Here is a 17,352-nt window from a genome sequence, read left to right as displayed (position 1 = left end):
ACCACCTGCAAGAGCAAAGATGACCATGTCTGATGGCATAGTAGTTGTAGGGGTGTTGTATGGATGTAAGGTGTGGACTCTGTATAAAAAGTACTGGAAGAGGGTGGATGTGTGGTGGTTGATCGAAATGAAATGAATGGGTAAGAGAAAAGTGTGTTAGTAAGAAGAGTATGGATGAAAGAGGTGAAGAGGGTGAGCTGAAATGCTTCGAACATAGAAAGGATGATTGATGAAAGACTGACTAATAGGGTACACTTGTCAGAGGTGGAGGGAAAAAAGAGAAAGGGAGAATGAAGACAAAATGGAAAGATGGAGTGAAAGATGTTTTGAGTTAACTACAGGGGTCTTAGCCATGCAAATGGTGTGAGGCATGCATGGGAAAAGAGTGAATTGGAGTGATGTGATGTACTGGGCTTAACCAAGGAATATAATGCAGTCAGGGAAAGCAAGGAAGGGTCTGTGAGGCTTGAAAGTAGGTGATGTGATCTGGTATCAGTGCATTATACATGAAAACTTGAGAGTGGATATGAGCAACTGAGGCAGTTCTTCATCTGTACCTGGCACTACTTCACTCTGCAGAAAAAAAAAAAGAAAAAAAAAAGTGAAAAAATTAAGAAAAGTAGGTGAATGAAATAAAAGAAGTAAGTTTGTGACATTTCTGAACAACTAAAACAAAAAAAAAGAAAGAAAAACTATGCAATGTTGAATTTGACTGGTTATTAATCAACATCTAGTTCAGGCAAACATTTTCCTGATATAAAATCTAGATTTCCTAGATTCACCTTTAAGAAGAGTAATGACAAAAACAAATGAAAACCATATATAACATTAATAAGCAATGTCCCTTATATTCCATATATATATGAAAATGTAATATTATACAGAAGGGCAGCAAATATCATAAATGTAATATAATCAAATACAAATTCCAGCTACATTACTTTGTACTTAACATATTTCAAATTTTCATCAATGCTGGGGATAATTTAAATAGAAAAAAGAGCACAAGGTCTAAAACACAATAAAAGTAAATTTGAATACAAGTCATGATAAATTTATTTCCATAAGTCTTGAGTTGGATGTCAAACTACTTCCTGTTGATGTATGCTATCACCATTCTCTGATATATGCATATTGTTTCAAGACTCTTGACATAGGAGCTTGAAAGTCAGATATAAGATGAAGGTAGAGAGGGAGATGGGAAAAGGAAGGGGAAAAAAAAAGAAAAAAAGATGAGAGTACCTGCCTTCGAGTATCTACAATGATATTATGCTATGGAGCAGGGGTTGTTTGTAGCACTCGATGCAATGCCACTTTTTCAAAATACTATTATTTTCTGCAGCCATGTACATTGCACTTTTGTCAAGCTCAAGTTCTTCTGGTGCTATATTTAGTAGTTTCTCTAGTCTTCTGTTAAGCCTTCAAGTCCTACACATGTTCTTCACATACTTACCAATTAAGTATGTACATACTGATGTATCACCATTAATCAAAATTCTTAATCTTGACCATCTTACATAGAAAGAACCATGGAAATCCCATATATAACATCAAGCCGGTTAGAAAAGCATTTCTCCTACATATTCTATTGGAATATCTTGGCCACATATACTGTATACATTACTGTTTCTCTGTAGCTATCCATAATAAAAACAGTTTTCCCCTAACAATACAGGTATAAAAAACATGAGCTGTATAAATAAATCAGAACCGGACATAAAATGTGTGCAGCTTCAGAGCATTTTACTTTGAATCATTCATACAGTATGATGCCTAGCTGTACTAATCTAGATTAAGCAAAAATGCATCCAAGACCATCACCTTTTTTAATTCTGATTTCATCAAAATATTTGAACATCTCTTCTCTGAGATTCAAAATCACAAAAAGTTGATATATGAAATTCACTCCTTTGCTAGAAGAATTGCCCACTGATAACTTGCTACAGCTGGTTGCAATAAGTGTTGGATGTAGAATATCATCCACAGATAAAGTCAACCCACATGATGTTTGTGAACTAATGTAGCAGTGGGTAAGAAATGAAGCCTACCAGGGGCAACTGTAAACAATGCCATTAAGCAGCATGAATTTTTGAAAAGTGCTAAATATGGGCTATCTATCTGTATCTCTAGAGACACCTGTTCCCATTGAAACTCCCTAAAAGGGGTGGCCACAGCATCAGTCTCCATATTGGGATATACTGGAATTTGTAGATAAAAGAAGCTGTCTGGTTAAACAATTGATAGATGATACATAATTGTTTCAGTATGATAATTCTTATTTTTCTGATTATAAGAATTCTTTTTAAAATTTTCACTATTTCTGTTGTTTTCATTTCAATTTGCATAATCACTATGCAGAGTCTTCCTTGATTACCAATTTTCATTTTTTTGCACATATAGTTACCCTATATACATTATATCATGTACTAATTTTCTATTTTCACCTTGGTCATTATACTCGTATCAAATATCTCTATGGATTTTCTGTGGTACTGGCCACCAGTTTGCATTTTCTTAAAATCTTTGTTAAGGAAACTAATTTTGTGTGTTGAAAGAGTACCTATACATCTATGAAGGAAGGAAGAGAGAGAGAATACAAATGGAAGGGAACTAAAGGTAAACTGAAGCCTCCCTTATGAGCCCTTGTGTCTTTAATCCCTTCTTTTTTTACTACTATCACTGGTCCAAAATATATATTCATATCACCATAAAATTACTATAATAAAGAAGCAAAATGGTTCTGTTTCAACTTAAACATTAGTTATCACGCATTCATCTTGCACAAGGTATGAGCAAGAGTGCCATATACAGAAAGACAATGAGCATCAAGGCCTACAGAGAAACACAGTTCAGTTTGTTAATTCCAGAGACTCTATAGTGAAGTAAAATCAAGTAATGCACATATTTGTAGATACCAATATCCAGAGCAGCACACAAAGGAAACATGTCCTATAGCACATCTAAATAACAACCTATACTCAGTCACAAAAATGCATGATAAGCTTGTCTCTAATAAATGCTAACAATGAAGTTAACAGAATCAAATCATAGATTTCTTTTTCTCATATACATATTACAAAAGTGTAAAAATGAGTAAGATAAGAAATTCAAAGAAATTATGATAGGTTAAAAATCAGTGCTATAACAGTACACTTACTTTACATAGAATACCTTACAGGTTTACTGTTATAACTATATCAAAGAAATGAGCTTTCATATATGAATGCTTCTCCCACCTCATCATGGCAGCAAGAGGATCATTCAATGTTCATCAGTTTTTGATGCCACCTTGCCAAGGTAGATGCAAATGTGTACAAAAATTCATTGCTAAACTATAGCTATTACAGTACACTAACTTTATACAGAACACTCAAGGTTAAAACTCACTGTGATAGAGCTAAAATCAAGGTTTGAAGGATGAAAAACCATTTCATATCATTTATGATGGTCGAAGACAGTGAATCCTCATAACTACAATCATTAAGAGGGTAGAAACTGTCTATATTATATTATCCCTGGGGATAGGGGAGAAAGAATACTTCCCACGTATTCCCTGTGTGTCGTAGAAGGCGACTGAAAGGGGAGGGAGCGGGTGGCTGGAAATCCTCCCCTCTTGTTTTTTTTTTATTTTCCAAAGGAAGGAACGGAGAGGGGGGCCAGGTGGGGATTTTCCCTCTGAGGCCCAGTCCTCTGTTCTTAACGCTACCTTGCAAACGCGGGAAATGGCGAACAGTATGAAAAAAAAAAAAAAAAAAACTTCAGAAAACATTTTATTTCCCACAGTTCTTTACAATCAATCTTTGCATTTCTAGTTGGGACTGATTTTCAAAGAGTAAAGACTGCTCAATATCCTATTAATGGATCATTTGTTTCACTTTATTGCAGCTTTTACTCTTTAATTAAACACCAGTTTACATATTTCTTCAATTTCAAATGTTCTAGGTCTTACTGTTAGATCACCAACATTTGAAAGTAGTCAAGATGATCAGTAATGTGCTTTGAACATGATTCCAATCTTACTAACTTTTTTGGAAGGTAAACATAATAAAAATGTACATTCAAACACATCAGCCCACACTAATACAAGAGAAGAGCAGAGCTTCATTTCTCCCTCTACAGGGATTCTATGGTCAACTAAAGTCACTCAATTTAGTGCCTATATTCAACTCTCACAAAGGCTTCTAAGTATGAAAAAAGTTTATGATGAACATAATGAAAATGTCATCTATTATGAAGAACCATCAGAGATCAAAAGAAACATTCTGCATTCCTATAACAAGACTTTACATTCAACTGCTGAATGGGGCAAGTTGGCAAGATGCATTCCCCATGATATAACTGAGAAGGAATAGGTCCCACTTTTCTTAAAAGAGGGTTAATGAAAGTGTCTACAGCAACTCATCCACAGAAGCTCAATATAAAAATGTTATCATTTAATGTAAAAATAAACTTAATCTTTCAAAAAGTTTCTATGTTTATTTAGTTTTCCAGTCTTTTTTAAAATCTATGTGACTTTCGAAACAGTGACAAATTCACTTAGTTAAAAGTCAAAAACTACTAATGGTACACAGTCAAAAAGGCTTATATTCTCTTGACCATAATTAGTTTACTATTGCATTAGAATACATCCCCTATGAACTCTCTGAAAAGGTGGACTCATATTTCAATATATAAAGACCTGACCTCTATCGTAAGTACAGCAAATGACAATACTACAACCAGAGCCTCTGTTACTTAAAGATTTTAGAAAGAAATTATCATTCTGCCTCAGATGAAGCCATAATGAGAAAACTGTACATGAGCTGCCTTCAATTTGACTAAAAAATAAAGTTTAGTAAACTATAATGAAAACAGAGGTCAGTGATACATGTAGTCAATTCAAGAGCAAAAACTGTACCATGCAAAGATATGCCATCATTACATATATTCTTAATTAAAAACTCTCAGTCTACGTCAATAGCAATTTGATATGTGTAATCCAAGTCGTTAGTCTCTATGGTAGTTTAATATCAAATTTATGGGAACAATATTATCTCACAACACTAAGACTCATGCATTTAGTGAATATCACATACTGAAAATACTCAGAAAAATACTTTAGAAGAGTGAGAATGAATATGTAATTACTCACATGCTTTGATACAAATCAATAAACATATCAAAAAATTACCTGCAGCTGAAAATACTTAATTCACATGTTTATTAACACAAAAGCTTTCTGAAAAGAAAAAATTCTGAGCTTAAGCAAGAAGGGCTTTATGTAAAACATACTGTATTTTTTGCCATGACAGTATGTTGGTTTGTATCTTCAGATAGCAAGTGCAACCCACACAAGGGATCAATGAAACACCAAAAGTGACTGGCTACCAGTTACTATCTCCCTACGGACAGTTTAAACATAAGCTCTCCCAAACTTCACAGCTAATTGGTAGCTCCTCCTTCCTATCTACTTCAATACAAGGCTAATCAGTTTTCAATTTGTAAAAGTAAACACACGATGGTTAGGTAAGTGAGTATGCAACTTCAGGAAGCCCTGCTTTTGCTCAAATAGATTCTTTTACCTAAAGACTAATTTTCTGTATTTGATAAGTACTCTGAAGCTAAGCTTTCTTGAATAAATACTGTAGTAAACCGGGTATCACAAAGGCTAAGGACTGGTGGCTACTTACTATTCCTGTCCTTGTATCATTCTCTATATCATTAGATATCCCAGTGGATTTTGCTCAGAAACCACTCAATGATTTATAAAATATTAAATGGAAGTACAGTAACTCATACCTATAACTGTCCCACAACCCCCTTTCTAAGAGAGGATCCTGGAATTACTTAGGGCCTCCTTTCTAGAGACAACTGCACTACTTCCAGCAACAAGGAAGTGATGAGCTCCATTGTAGTATAAAGGTCTTTGTTGAAACTGTACTCCTAATGATACAGCCCCCCCAAAAAGAAAATGATTCACAACTGATTTAGCCTCATGCAGACAGAGTCTAGTAACACCTCTCTCTATATATATTTATATTCATTTAATAATTGACTGCCATTTCCCACATTAGTGAGGTAGCATCTGGAACAGATGAAGAAAGGCTGCATACACTCGCATTCATTCTCTAACTTTCAAGTGAAATACATTGAAACCACAGCTACCTATCCACAAACACGCCCCACACATCTTTCTATAGTTTACTCCAGACGCTTTACAAGCCCTGGTTAAGTCCAATGACAGCACGTCGAACCCTGTATACCACATCATTCTGATTCACTCTATCCTGTGCATGTCTTTCACCCTCCTGCATAATCAAGCCCACAATAATCAAAATCCTTTTCACTTCATCCTTCCATCTTCAATTCAGTCTCCCCATTCTCCTTGTTCCCTCCAGTTCTGGCATATGAATCCAATTTATCAACTTCTCCTCACTCATTCTCTGGATATGTCCAAACCTTTTCAGCATGCACTCTTAAGCTCTCTTAACCACATTCTTTTTATCACCACACCTCTTTTTACCCATTCATTACATAATCAAACCATGTCTCACCATGTCCACTCCCAGCCCTCTCTCCCTACATACTCTCCCAAATTCAGACACCTGCCTCTACAGCTTTTAAAATTTGGATTGCTTGGAACCCTGGCCTTTCTGAATTTTGGAAACTTTAAACCAGGTATCCCTTGCAGGGTGTCCACCTGCTGAAGGGTTAACAAAAATAAATTTGGGTAAATGAGCCATGAAACAACAACAAACTGATGCCTCTGTATGATAAGAAAGAAACCATCTATCTATTGATATCTCTGACACCTGTTCCCTCCAGAATCTCCTGTCAAAGGGGTGGCCATAGCAAAAGAGTCTCCATTCATCCCTGTCCTTACATGCCACCCTTACATATACCACTCTACACATTCTTCCACCATTTCTCTCCCTCCAGTACTCTTCCACTCTATTTACCCGTGTCACAGAAGGTCTTCCTCTAACACCAATCGTACTATTATCAACTCTCCTTGCAAACTCATCTTGCATTCTTTCCACCTATCCAATTAACCTCAGAGCACTACATTTCACCAACTCTAACACTCCACAATTCATTCCTTTTGCATTCTCCACCATACCAAATTTCCCATACACCCCTTCATTTCTTTCGCTCCTGTATACTTAGGCCCTAGTCACTCAAAATCTTATTCACTCCATCCTTACAACTCCAATTTGGTCTTCCTGTTCTTGTTTTCTTCTTTTTTGACACATGTATTCTCTTTGTCACCCTTCTCTTACTCATTCTTTCCATATGTCCAAACCAATTCAGTAAATCCTCTTCAGCACTCTCAACCACACTTTTTATTACCATACCTCACTCTTACCCTTTTCATTACTTACTGGATCAAACCACCTCACACAAATAATATTAATAATTGTAATAATGATAATAATAATAATAATTAATAATGATAATAATAATAATAATAACAATAATGATAATAATAATGATAATAATAATAATAATAATAATAATAATAATAATAATAATAATAATAATAATAATGAGAAGCAAGAGACCAAATTGGAGGTGGAAGGATAGAGTGAAAAAGATTTTGAGTAATCAAGGCCTGAACATACAGGAGGGTGAGAGGCGTGCAAGGAATAGAGTGAGTTGGAACAATGAGGTATATCGGGGTTAACGTGCTGTCAATGAATTGAACCAGGGCATGTGAAACGTCTAAGGTAAACCATGGAAAGGTCTGTGGGGCCTGGATGTGGAAAGGGAGCTGTGGTTTCAGTGCATTACACATGACAGCTAGAGTTCGAGTGTGAACAAATGTGGCCTCTGTTGTCTTTTTCTAGCGCTACCTCACACACGTGTGGGGGGAGGGGGTTGTCATTTCATGTGGCAGGGTGGCGACAGGAATGAATAAAGGTAGCAAGTATGAATTATGTACATGTGTATATATGTATATGTTGAAATGTATAGGTATGTATATGTGCATGTGTGATGTGTATGTATAAACATGTATGTGTACAATAATAATAATAATAATAATAATAATAATAATAATAATAATAATAATAGCAAAATTAAACAATAATTTTCTTCATTCTTGTTTAACATTTCCTCTGTAGCAAGGCAGCACCAGTAACAATGGAGAATGGCGTTGATTTCTCACATTTGCTCCCTAGCTATCATGTGTAATACAATAAAAACAGATACCCATTCACCTTTCCATGGTCTCTCCTAACTGCTTCATATGCCTGCTACGTAGGTAGTAGTTGGTAGGCAGCCAACAACCGAGGAGGTATATTTGTGCCAGCATTTTAATGGTTGTCAAGTTGTACTGCTTTGATTGAGGTAGCTGTCTTTTCTTTCTGCCTCACCTACATTTGGACTGCTGGCATTCTGTCCACAAATATACAATCTCTCCTCATCACATGTATCATATGACAACTCTTAAGTCGCAAAACTCATTTTTCCTAAACTCTAGGTTTTTCTAAGGTGAGTGCTATGTACTAGCCCTGCCTTTTGGCAAAATAATAGGAGCAATAGATAGAAGTAGTAGGTAGGAACATCAAATAGAAGCATTAGGTAGAAGTAGTAGGTGACAACATTAGCTGGAAGCATTAGGTAGGAGCCACTAAAAACTGTGCCAAGAGTTGCCCTTTGACAGAGGCCTTTTAAGGGTGAGGCATGAAAGACTACATTGTGGCACTGGAGTTCGCCATGGCCATTCCCTTAAGGGAGTTCCTATAGGGAACAGGAATCAGAAGTATAGATAGATAGAGAGATAGATAGATAGCTTCATATGCACTGGTTTAGCCCACTGATAGGACATCATCCCCCCTGAATACCTTTCCATTCCAATTCACTCTATCCTTTGCAAGCCTCACACCCTCCAGCATGTTCATCTGCCATCCCCTGAAAACATTTTTCACCCTATTTTTCCACCTCCTCCTCAGTTCCCCCTTCTCCTATTACCCTCCACTTCCACCATGAATACCTTCATAGACAGCCTCTCCTCATTCATCTCCTCTATTTGTCTAAACCAATTCTGGATACCCTCTTCATCTTATTTACTTCCTGTCCCAGGAGTTCCTCCTATCTTTATTGGGTTCCAGAAGCATTCAGAAAGCTGACCATTTCTACCAGGTGGCTCCATAATTCATAAAGTGTAGTAGTGATTTGTGTCTATCTATGTGAGAAGATTGCAGGCAAATGAGCAGTATGCATTTTGTGTCTACACTGTAGTAGCTGCATCTCATGTGAAATCTTAATATCACACCTCCCTCTAACCCTGTCATTTCTTATTTGATCAATCCTCCTCTCACCAAACATTGCTCTCAAACATTCATTTCAAACACAACCACCCAGAACATCGACAGGATAGAGTAAATTGAAGCAAAATGAAATACAGAAAATGACTTGCTTTCAATGGCTTGAATCAGGGAATACGAACAAGTCAGGGAAAGGCATAGAAAAGTGTGTGGGGCTCAGATGCAGATACGGGGCTCTGGATGCAGTGCATTATACTTGACAAGAAAGTGAATGTGAACAATGAGCCCATTCTTTGTATGTTCCTGGTGCTTCAAAAGAAACGGCGGACAGGTATGAAAACAAAGATAATACTTTAATAACAAAGAGAGTCACTACTTCCAACCCATTCTTGCAGAATCCACATAAACGTATTAAAATACAATTTCAGCGAAAGCATCAACCAACAAAATCCAAATTTATTTTAGAAAAATCTAACATATTGTACAGCCCAGGGGAAATTAACAGCTTGAAAAAAAAAGCACAACATTTGTGTTAAAGTTTTCAATTACCAAAAAGTTAACGCTTTAGTTTACTAAACCCAAGATTAACTTCATTATATTAAGCATTTTCAGCTGAAGTTTTTTCCTGATGTCTGTGTACTGTAAAAGGAGTAACCGATATACTCTACCTCCTCTGCATCAGCATCTCTCGTCTCTAGTGTCATTGGTCGGCTACTGGAGATAGTAAAATGCCGTCTCTTCTCTTTTGGTACAGCACGACGATGTTTCTCTGCCTCAGAGGCCATTTCCTTTATGATTTCCTGTGCTGCAGCACTTTTGAACACAGGGGAGGGAGGGTCCGACTTGGAAGGGGATGCTGGGGGGGTTTGTTCAGTTTCCCGAGAGAAACCAAAAAGTTGTTCATGTGCACTCAATGGCCGGTCTTTGGGGTTCTCAGTCTACAGGATCAGAGTAAAACAAAATGCCATGCATTACTGATACCACCTACAAAATTATCACACTGAAGACTGAAGAATATTAGGAAATAATTACATGGGGAATAGCACAAAGAAAATTCAAGTCACAAAAAATACACAATATAAAAACAAATTTAAGATACATAGTTACAGTATTCTATGAAGAGGAATAGAAAAAGGAGGTACCAAAACAGCTTAACATCTTCGATAAAAACACGCATGCATGTCTTTCTTCGTCATAAAGTCAAGTGGAATGGGTTTATTCAAAAATATTTTATACAATCAGTCTTAGGGTCACAAACCTCACTGTACATTTGAAGTACTAGTAGTCACCATAAATGACTCCACACTTCAAACACCAATATCTACCTTAGACTTCCATCCCGACGACTTCTTGAGAGCTAAATTACTTGGGCGAGTCATTGTCCCAGAATTTCCAACACTAGTTCGCATCATAGCCGCCATCATACTGGCTCTATCCCCTACACCATTACGACCATAATTACGAGGTAATGATGCAGACCTAAAAAGAAGTTTCAAATTTGTGAAATCTTGTTTGGAATCACAGTAATAGATCATTTATTTATTCATTTATCATCAATCATGACAACTTATCTTTCTGCACTTCTTGTAACCAATTTTCTTTCATAGACTTACAAAAGAAAACCTGCATACATAAAACTACTACGAATTCCAATATTCTACATATATTTAAAGGACATATACTGAACTGCCCCTGTAATGAGCATCACCACAAATTTCAACCCATCAAAACAGCTTGCAGCCTGGTCTTATAATGTTTTCATTTTCTCAAAGTGCAAAGTGATCAAACTTTGGGTTAAGATTCACATAACTATAATCTCAACAAATTATGATATCAAACATACATAATTAAACAACAGTATTTAATAAGTTTTGAGTACTGTGTTCTAACAATACCTTGATGCAAAAGAAGAAATAGGAGGTTCATTTTCAGTATCTGACATGCCATCACTTTCCACATCATCTTCCAATAAATGAGTTAAGCTGGAATCACCAATGGTAACACGCTTCCCTCCGGTACTACGATCTTTCCTTCTTTCTGTAGACTCTCTTTTAACTATTCGTACTGTCTTGATCTCTAAGGGCTTTTCTTTAGGAAGAATACCTGCAACATTAATTAAACTATGTATCTTTACATCTTCTTCAGCAATTATCTACCATTTTATAGATCATTTATCTCCCCATAACACACTACATCAGCTTTCTGTCATATTTACCTTCTATGGTATCAAGAACTGAATGTACACTCATCAAAGACCTACCATAATATCTCTTCATTCTGTCATCTGCATCATTGATATCCAGATGGCCTGCTGACTGCTGCTGTTCTTCTCCATCAGGTTTATTATCAGCAGCATCACGATCCAAACCAGCCATGATGCTCACACTGAGATCTCCATTCATTAGAGGCTGGAAGTTTAAAATATCATCAGGCTATGAAATCTATCAATCAATAGGAATTTCTATCCACTAGGTTTATATCCAGTTTACACACTGAAGGCTCCAGACATCTAACATGAATATTGCTGAACTAAGAAACTTACATCGAAAATTAATTTCAATGAGATAAAAAAAAAAAATTCCACTGAACCTTAGCTGCTCAAACAAGCTCTATCATGAGAGATTTTCTTACTCTTCCACATTCATAGATCAACATGATTTAAGGGCACACTGGGGATGCATGGGCAGTATTCTTTATTCCCTATGCCAAATGTTACACACTATATTTGTCAAGTTTACACACTATATTTGTCAAGTAAATACCAATGGCATACTCAAGCAAAATCCAGATAAACTCACTGATTTGAGGGCAAAACTGATAACATCTTAGTTTCAGAAGTACTCCTAAGGATCAGCAATGGGGAAAACTTTTTCAGAAAGGTGAATGTCTTAATAGTCAACCAGAGACCTTGTTCACAGGAAGGAGTTAAGTTTACAAACATGTGGGAGTATCTTTATAGGCAGCCTGATATGCTTAAGAAGGACAACCTACACCTGAATGATTTAGGAACATGCAATTTAGCAAGCTTCTTAGTGATTATACTTGAGTGCTTTGGTAAAATGCAGCCCTTGTAGAGGAGGTTCAATTCCCTTTGTAAGTACTTCTAACAATGATTCTTGGTCATATATTAGAATTTTTCATGAAATTAATGTAGTATATAGACCAGAGGTTCAGAGCTAGAGACAACTGCAGTAGAATAAAGTTATGAAATTACAGTTATCTCTGAATCTTGGATACAAGTTAATAACTGTGATTTCCATGCTACCTATGCAATACCAGTGTACACGTTATTCAAAAGTTAATAAAGGAAACAAAGTAAACAACAATGTCTTTCCGTCCAATAAAAGTTAACCTTAATCGTGTATCAACATTTGAAGAAAGTACCGACAATAATGACTCCATTTCTATGGAAATTGAAGACAAACTTCATATGAGAATACTGCAGTGGTGAGCACACCTTTCCAGATGCTCTTGGTATGAAGTCTAGGTAAAAATTTTTGACAGTTCTATCTATGAACAAAGATCTCACTGATAATATCATGGTATAAGTGGTATAAGTGATCAGTAAGTCAATACTATTGAGGTAGCTTTCAAAACTGCTTGTAATGTTGGTCAACATAACAGCTGGGAAAAAATATGGTACCTTAAACTTGCTGCTGCCTGCTCTCCTTTGTATAATATACTGGATGCATTTAAGTATGAGTTTAATGATTATCTTTTATACAAATAAATAAATAATAACTAACCTGCCTTCGTTTTGATTCTCCTAAAGGTGTCTGAGAATGAAGATCTCTGAGATCTGTCTGGTAGTGGTCAGCCAATGAAGTCTGACCATCAAGATGTTGATTATAGGAACGCATGTGCTCAGGTGGTGGTGGTGGTGGTGGATAGTCTGATTCATTGAAATCTGGGCTTTCAGTGAAATCACTGGGACTAACCTGTAATATTGAAACATTTCCAATGAACCTGTGATGCACTATGACTCATATTAGTATAAATCTAGTTTACTGTTAATAATGTGTATGCAGCAATCTTTAAGTATCATCCACTAACAGATGTCAAGAAGCTTGACATCAATTCTAAACAGTAACTAACACAAACAACAATGTATTGCTACTACTAAACCATACAAAAGAATTTCCTCCTTGCTTTCTCCTCACAGAAAGTTACTTTAAAGCCTCATTCACAGAGCCTCAACCACTGATCAGTCAACATACATTCTGTGATTCAAACTTTGAAATGACCAGCAGTATACAGCATTCCTCCATATTCTCGCCCACTAAATTCATACTGTGGGCACTCATTCTTCCAGGTGTGACTTACATCATTTTTCAATGACCTGTGTAGATGATCACTGTTTATTTCCTGATAAATAAAACAGGTTGTCATAATGGTTCTAACTGACGTTCTGGTGGTTATTTTTAGGTTTATTGAATGCCTTAAGATGATACTGGTAGTGATACCACTTTTTACGTAATATTTCCAAAGTATACAAAGATACAAGTTACATTTAATACACATCATTCTCCTGCAATTATAAGACATGGCTTACTATGCACAGACAAATGTATATGTATGTATAGGCTGAAATATATAGATATGTAAATGTGCATGTGGGAGTGTTTATGCATATACATGTGTATGTTGGGGCGTTTATGTATATATATGTGTATGTTGGGCAATTCTTTTGTCTGTTTCCTTGCGCTACCTCGCTAACGCGGGAGACAGCAACTAAGTATAATAAATAAAAAAAGAATAAAGAAATAAAATAAAGTAAAATGGTAAACATTTCATCTTCTGTAGCTCCAATGAAATGTAACTGATAATAATCATACCTCCCCTACATATCCAGAAGCATTAACATAAACTGGAGGATTGCCCCTTCTGCCATCCTCTGGTGGGTCCATTCCTCTATCCCTGGTAATCATGGCATCTAGGTCTGTCTCTAGCCACGTACTATGAGTTCTCCGTCTTGCAGGCACAGGAGCTGCTCCCACAACACCTGTTGGTGACGGTCTGATTTCTATGCCCGGATTAGCAGAAGTAAGTTTCTGAATCTGTGATGGGATAAAATTTCCAAGAGTATGTTTCAATCCACTGGCAGAACATATGAAAGAATTCTTTCATTAATACAGAACTAATTCTATGTTAATACTAAAGACAAATCAGGAAAAGCAATAACTCCTCCAGTAAGAGAATTTGTAATTTCTTTGTCATCTGAGGCAGAACACCCAGTACAATATATACTACTGAACTATCAATATATCACCTACATATTATCATTAACTATGTTCCCATTAAAGGACATATATCTTTCTTTCTTTCAAACTATTTGCCATTTCCTGTGTTAGCGAGGTAGCATTAAGAACAGAGGACTGGGCCTTTGAGGGAATATCCTCACCTGGCCCCCTTCTCTGTTCCTTCTTTTGGAAAATTAAAAAAAAAACGAGAGGGGAGGATTTCCAGCCCCCATCTCCCTCCCCTTTTAGTCGCCTTCCATGACACGCAGGGAATACATGGGAAGTATTCTTTCTCCCCTATCCCCAGATATATACTTCTTCATCATACCACACCTCTCTCTTTCTCTATCATTTATCATTTGATCAACCCTCCTCACACCACATACTGTCCTCAAACATTCTATTTCCAACACATTCACCCTCTTTACATTTTTGTCTCATGCAGACACTTCACATTCATACAGCACCAACGGGATTTTGCCCTTAAAGACAATGACCTCTCTTTCTACACATTCCTTAGTATGCACAGAACCTTTATCTCCCATCCACCATAAGGCTCAATTCAGTTCCCATGGTTCCATTTGCTGTCATATCCACTCTGAGGTATTTAAAACACTCCACCTCCTCTAAGTTCTTTCCATTCAATGGGTTAAGGATTAATATTGTCATATCATCCTTGGAAACAGGGGAGATTAAATAACACCCATGTATCTAAAGCAGAAAGGTGATGGGAGTTGCACCTAGAAATCCTCTCTTATCATACAATCACTTTCTAAAATAATGAACAGAATAAGCAATGTGAGGATTTTTCCTTAAAGGCTCAATCAACTGTTCCTAATTCTACCTCATTAAAGCAGAACTGAAGAGCAGTAAGTAAAAAACATATCATACAAGAAAAGAAGTCTCACTAAAAAATACTTTTACGGTGAAAGCTGATGCCTATCAATTCTGAGTAAATACCTAAATCCTACTTAAGGCTTGTACAGTACCAAAAAGTGAGGTGCAAGATGCATTAGTTTTTCATCAAAATTTCTGTCTAAGTCTTATAATCTTACAGATCTAACAGTTTACCATCTTTAACTCAATTTTCATTACATGAATTGGATCACTGTACCTTCCAAATCCATTACTCTAACTCTGATACATTAGACAGCAACTATAAAGCAATCTTTTTTATGACAGCTATATAAGACAAGTATACTGCATCTTTTGACTCTTAGAGATTAAAGGCTGAATCTTATAACAGCAACCAGATTTATCATCAATAATCATTAATGTGTACAACAAACTGCCCATACCTTAACATACAGAGTCCAGAATAAATGAAAAGCAAAATCATTTGGTATATAAGGGGATAACATTTTCAAAGATTCACGTCAGCTTCATATTAACTTATGTGTGAAATACAACTAAAAATCTGAGTTTACATCATATTACCAAAACAGTTTCTTAATACCAACCTGATGACTAAGTTCAATTCTTCGTCTCTGAAGATCTTCCAAGAGGGTTTGAACACGAACCATTTCTGATTCAATGTGACGTGTTTCAGCTGTACTACCAGATTCTCTCTGAGAGTTGCGGGCCATTGTCATCTGTATCTTTTGCCGCAACATCATCATTTCATGTTCTAGACGACTATTTTCAGCTGCAGTTTCCTCTAGCCTCTGTGTTGGTTGAAGGAACATATTAAATTCCCTACCCTTAAATTCATTCTAAAAAAAAGAAAATGTTATCAACTAGGTATAATGCATTATCAAATGCAATTAATAGCAAGCTTTACTATTATACCTTATCAAAATCAATGATGCTGATATCTACAAACCAATAAACAATTTGAATGCCATCCTTTCTAAGAGAAAAGAACTTTAGGATCTATAAATAGTCATTCTCTGCCTGAATTCAATGGCGAAGAAGAAATGTGCTTCAAGAAATCTCACACAGATGATAACACAATCCCATTTATTAAGCTGAAACTAACTTACACAGTGATTATTTTTTCAGTGGCTACAAACCCTCCAATATACCACAGATTTTCACCTAACTGCCAACCAATCAAAGTACCCCAATAACAGTTTGTCAATCCAAGGACAACTACCTAAAAGGCTCTTATCAAGTGAGTATGTATTATGAAATGATCAACAACATGGGGTATATAGACCTCAATTTACATCTCCAGAGTCTGCAAGTTATTCAAAAATATTAGGAAGTCTCCAAATTTGTACAAAACAATTACTTTCCTGTGCTTAACAACAAAATAGAAAGGAGTACCTGAATTAAATGATTGCACCAGTGCTCATTAGAGTAAGTGGCCACTTTTTAGTAAAGATACTGAAACTAATACAGGAGACTTTATACAAAACATTCATTCATAAACCAATTCATAATCTAGGATAATCAATGCTTATACTTAGTATATAAGAACCCCTTGGTGGCAAAATATTTTCACTTATAGCGGAAATGTATCCATGTTATTGCTACAACCATCTTTCACATGATGAACTATGAATAACCATATGTGTACAAAAAGATATTTTCAAGAATTCTTTTTCAGGTGAAATAATCTGAAATAGGGGAGAAAGAATACTTCCCACGTATTCCCTGCGTGTCGTAGAAGGCGACTAAAAGGGAAGGGAGCGGGGGGCTGGAAATCCTCCCATCTCGTTTTTTTTTTTTTTTTTTTAATTTTCCAAAAGAAGGAACAGAGAAGAGGGCCAGGTGAGGATATTCCCTCAAAGGCCCAGTCCTCTGTTCTTAACGCTACCTCGCTATCGCGGGAAATAGCGAATAGTATGAAAAAAAAAAAAAAAAAAAAAAAAAAAACAATTTTCAAAAACTTTCAGATGAAAATGACTGAAACAGTGTTC

General features: G+C 36.1%; 1 protein-coding gene across 15 annotated transcripts in view; it reads right to left on the bottom strand.

The window, feature by feature from the left end:
- LOC139760351 (uncharacterized) overlaps window positions 1-17,352 on the bottom strand; it is a 492,128-nt gene that overhangs the window by 16,578 nt on the left and 458,198 nt on the right. For 14 of the 15 annotated variants that reach the window (XR_011715318.1, XM_071683401.1, XM_071683407.1 and 11 more), the window contains 7 exons: window positions 15,949-16,152; window positions 14,084-14,305; window positions 12,995-13,186; window positions 11,509-11,656; window positions 11,144-11,351; window positions 10,574-10,727; window positions 9,917-10,186 (listed from right to left, as the gene is read on the bottom strand). Coding sequence is in view for 14 of the 15 variants with exons in the window: in XM_071683401.1 (XP_071539502.1) it covers window positions 9,917-10,186; window positions 10,574-10,727; window positions 11,144-11,351; window positions 11,509-11,656; window positions 12,995-13,186; window positions 14,084-14,305; window positions 15,949-16,152 (1,398 nt within the window). In the remaining variant the exon portion in view is untranslated. The remainder of the gene's footprint in view (window positions 1-9,916; window positions 10,187-10,573; window positions 10,728-11,143; window positions 11,352-11,508; window positions 11,657-12,994; window positions 13,187-14,083; window positions 14,306-15,948; window positions 16,153-17,352) is intronic. The other variant, XM_071683413.1, reaches the window with a different exon arrangement.

This window comes from Panulirus ornatus, chromosome 36 (genome assembly GCF_036320965.1).
Source record: "Panulirus ornatus isolate Po-2019 chromosome 36, ASM3632096v1, whole genome shotgun sequence".
Classification (NCBI taxonomy): domain Eukaryota; kingdom Metazoa; phylum Arthropoda; class Malacostraca; order Decapoda; family Palinuridae; genus Panulirus; species Panulirus ornatus.
Note: the sequence above shows the minus strand (reverse complement) of the source record. Positions and strands in the feature narration are given on the sequence as shown.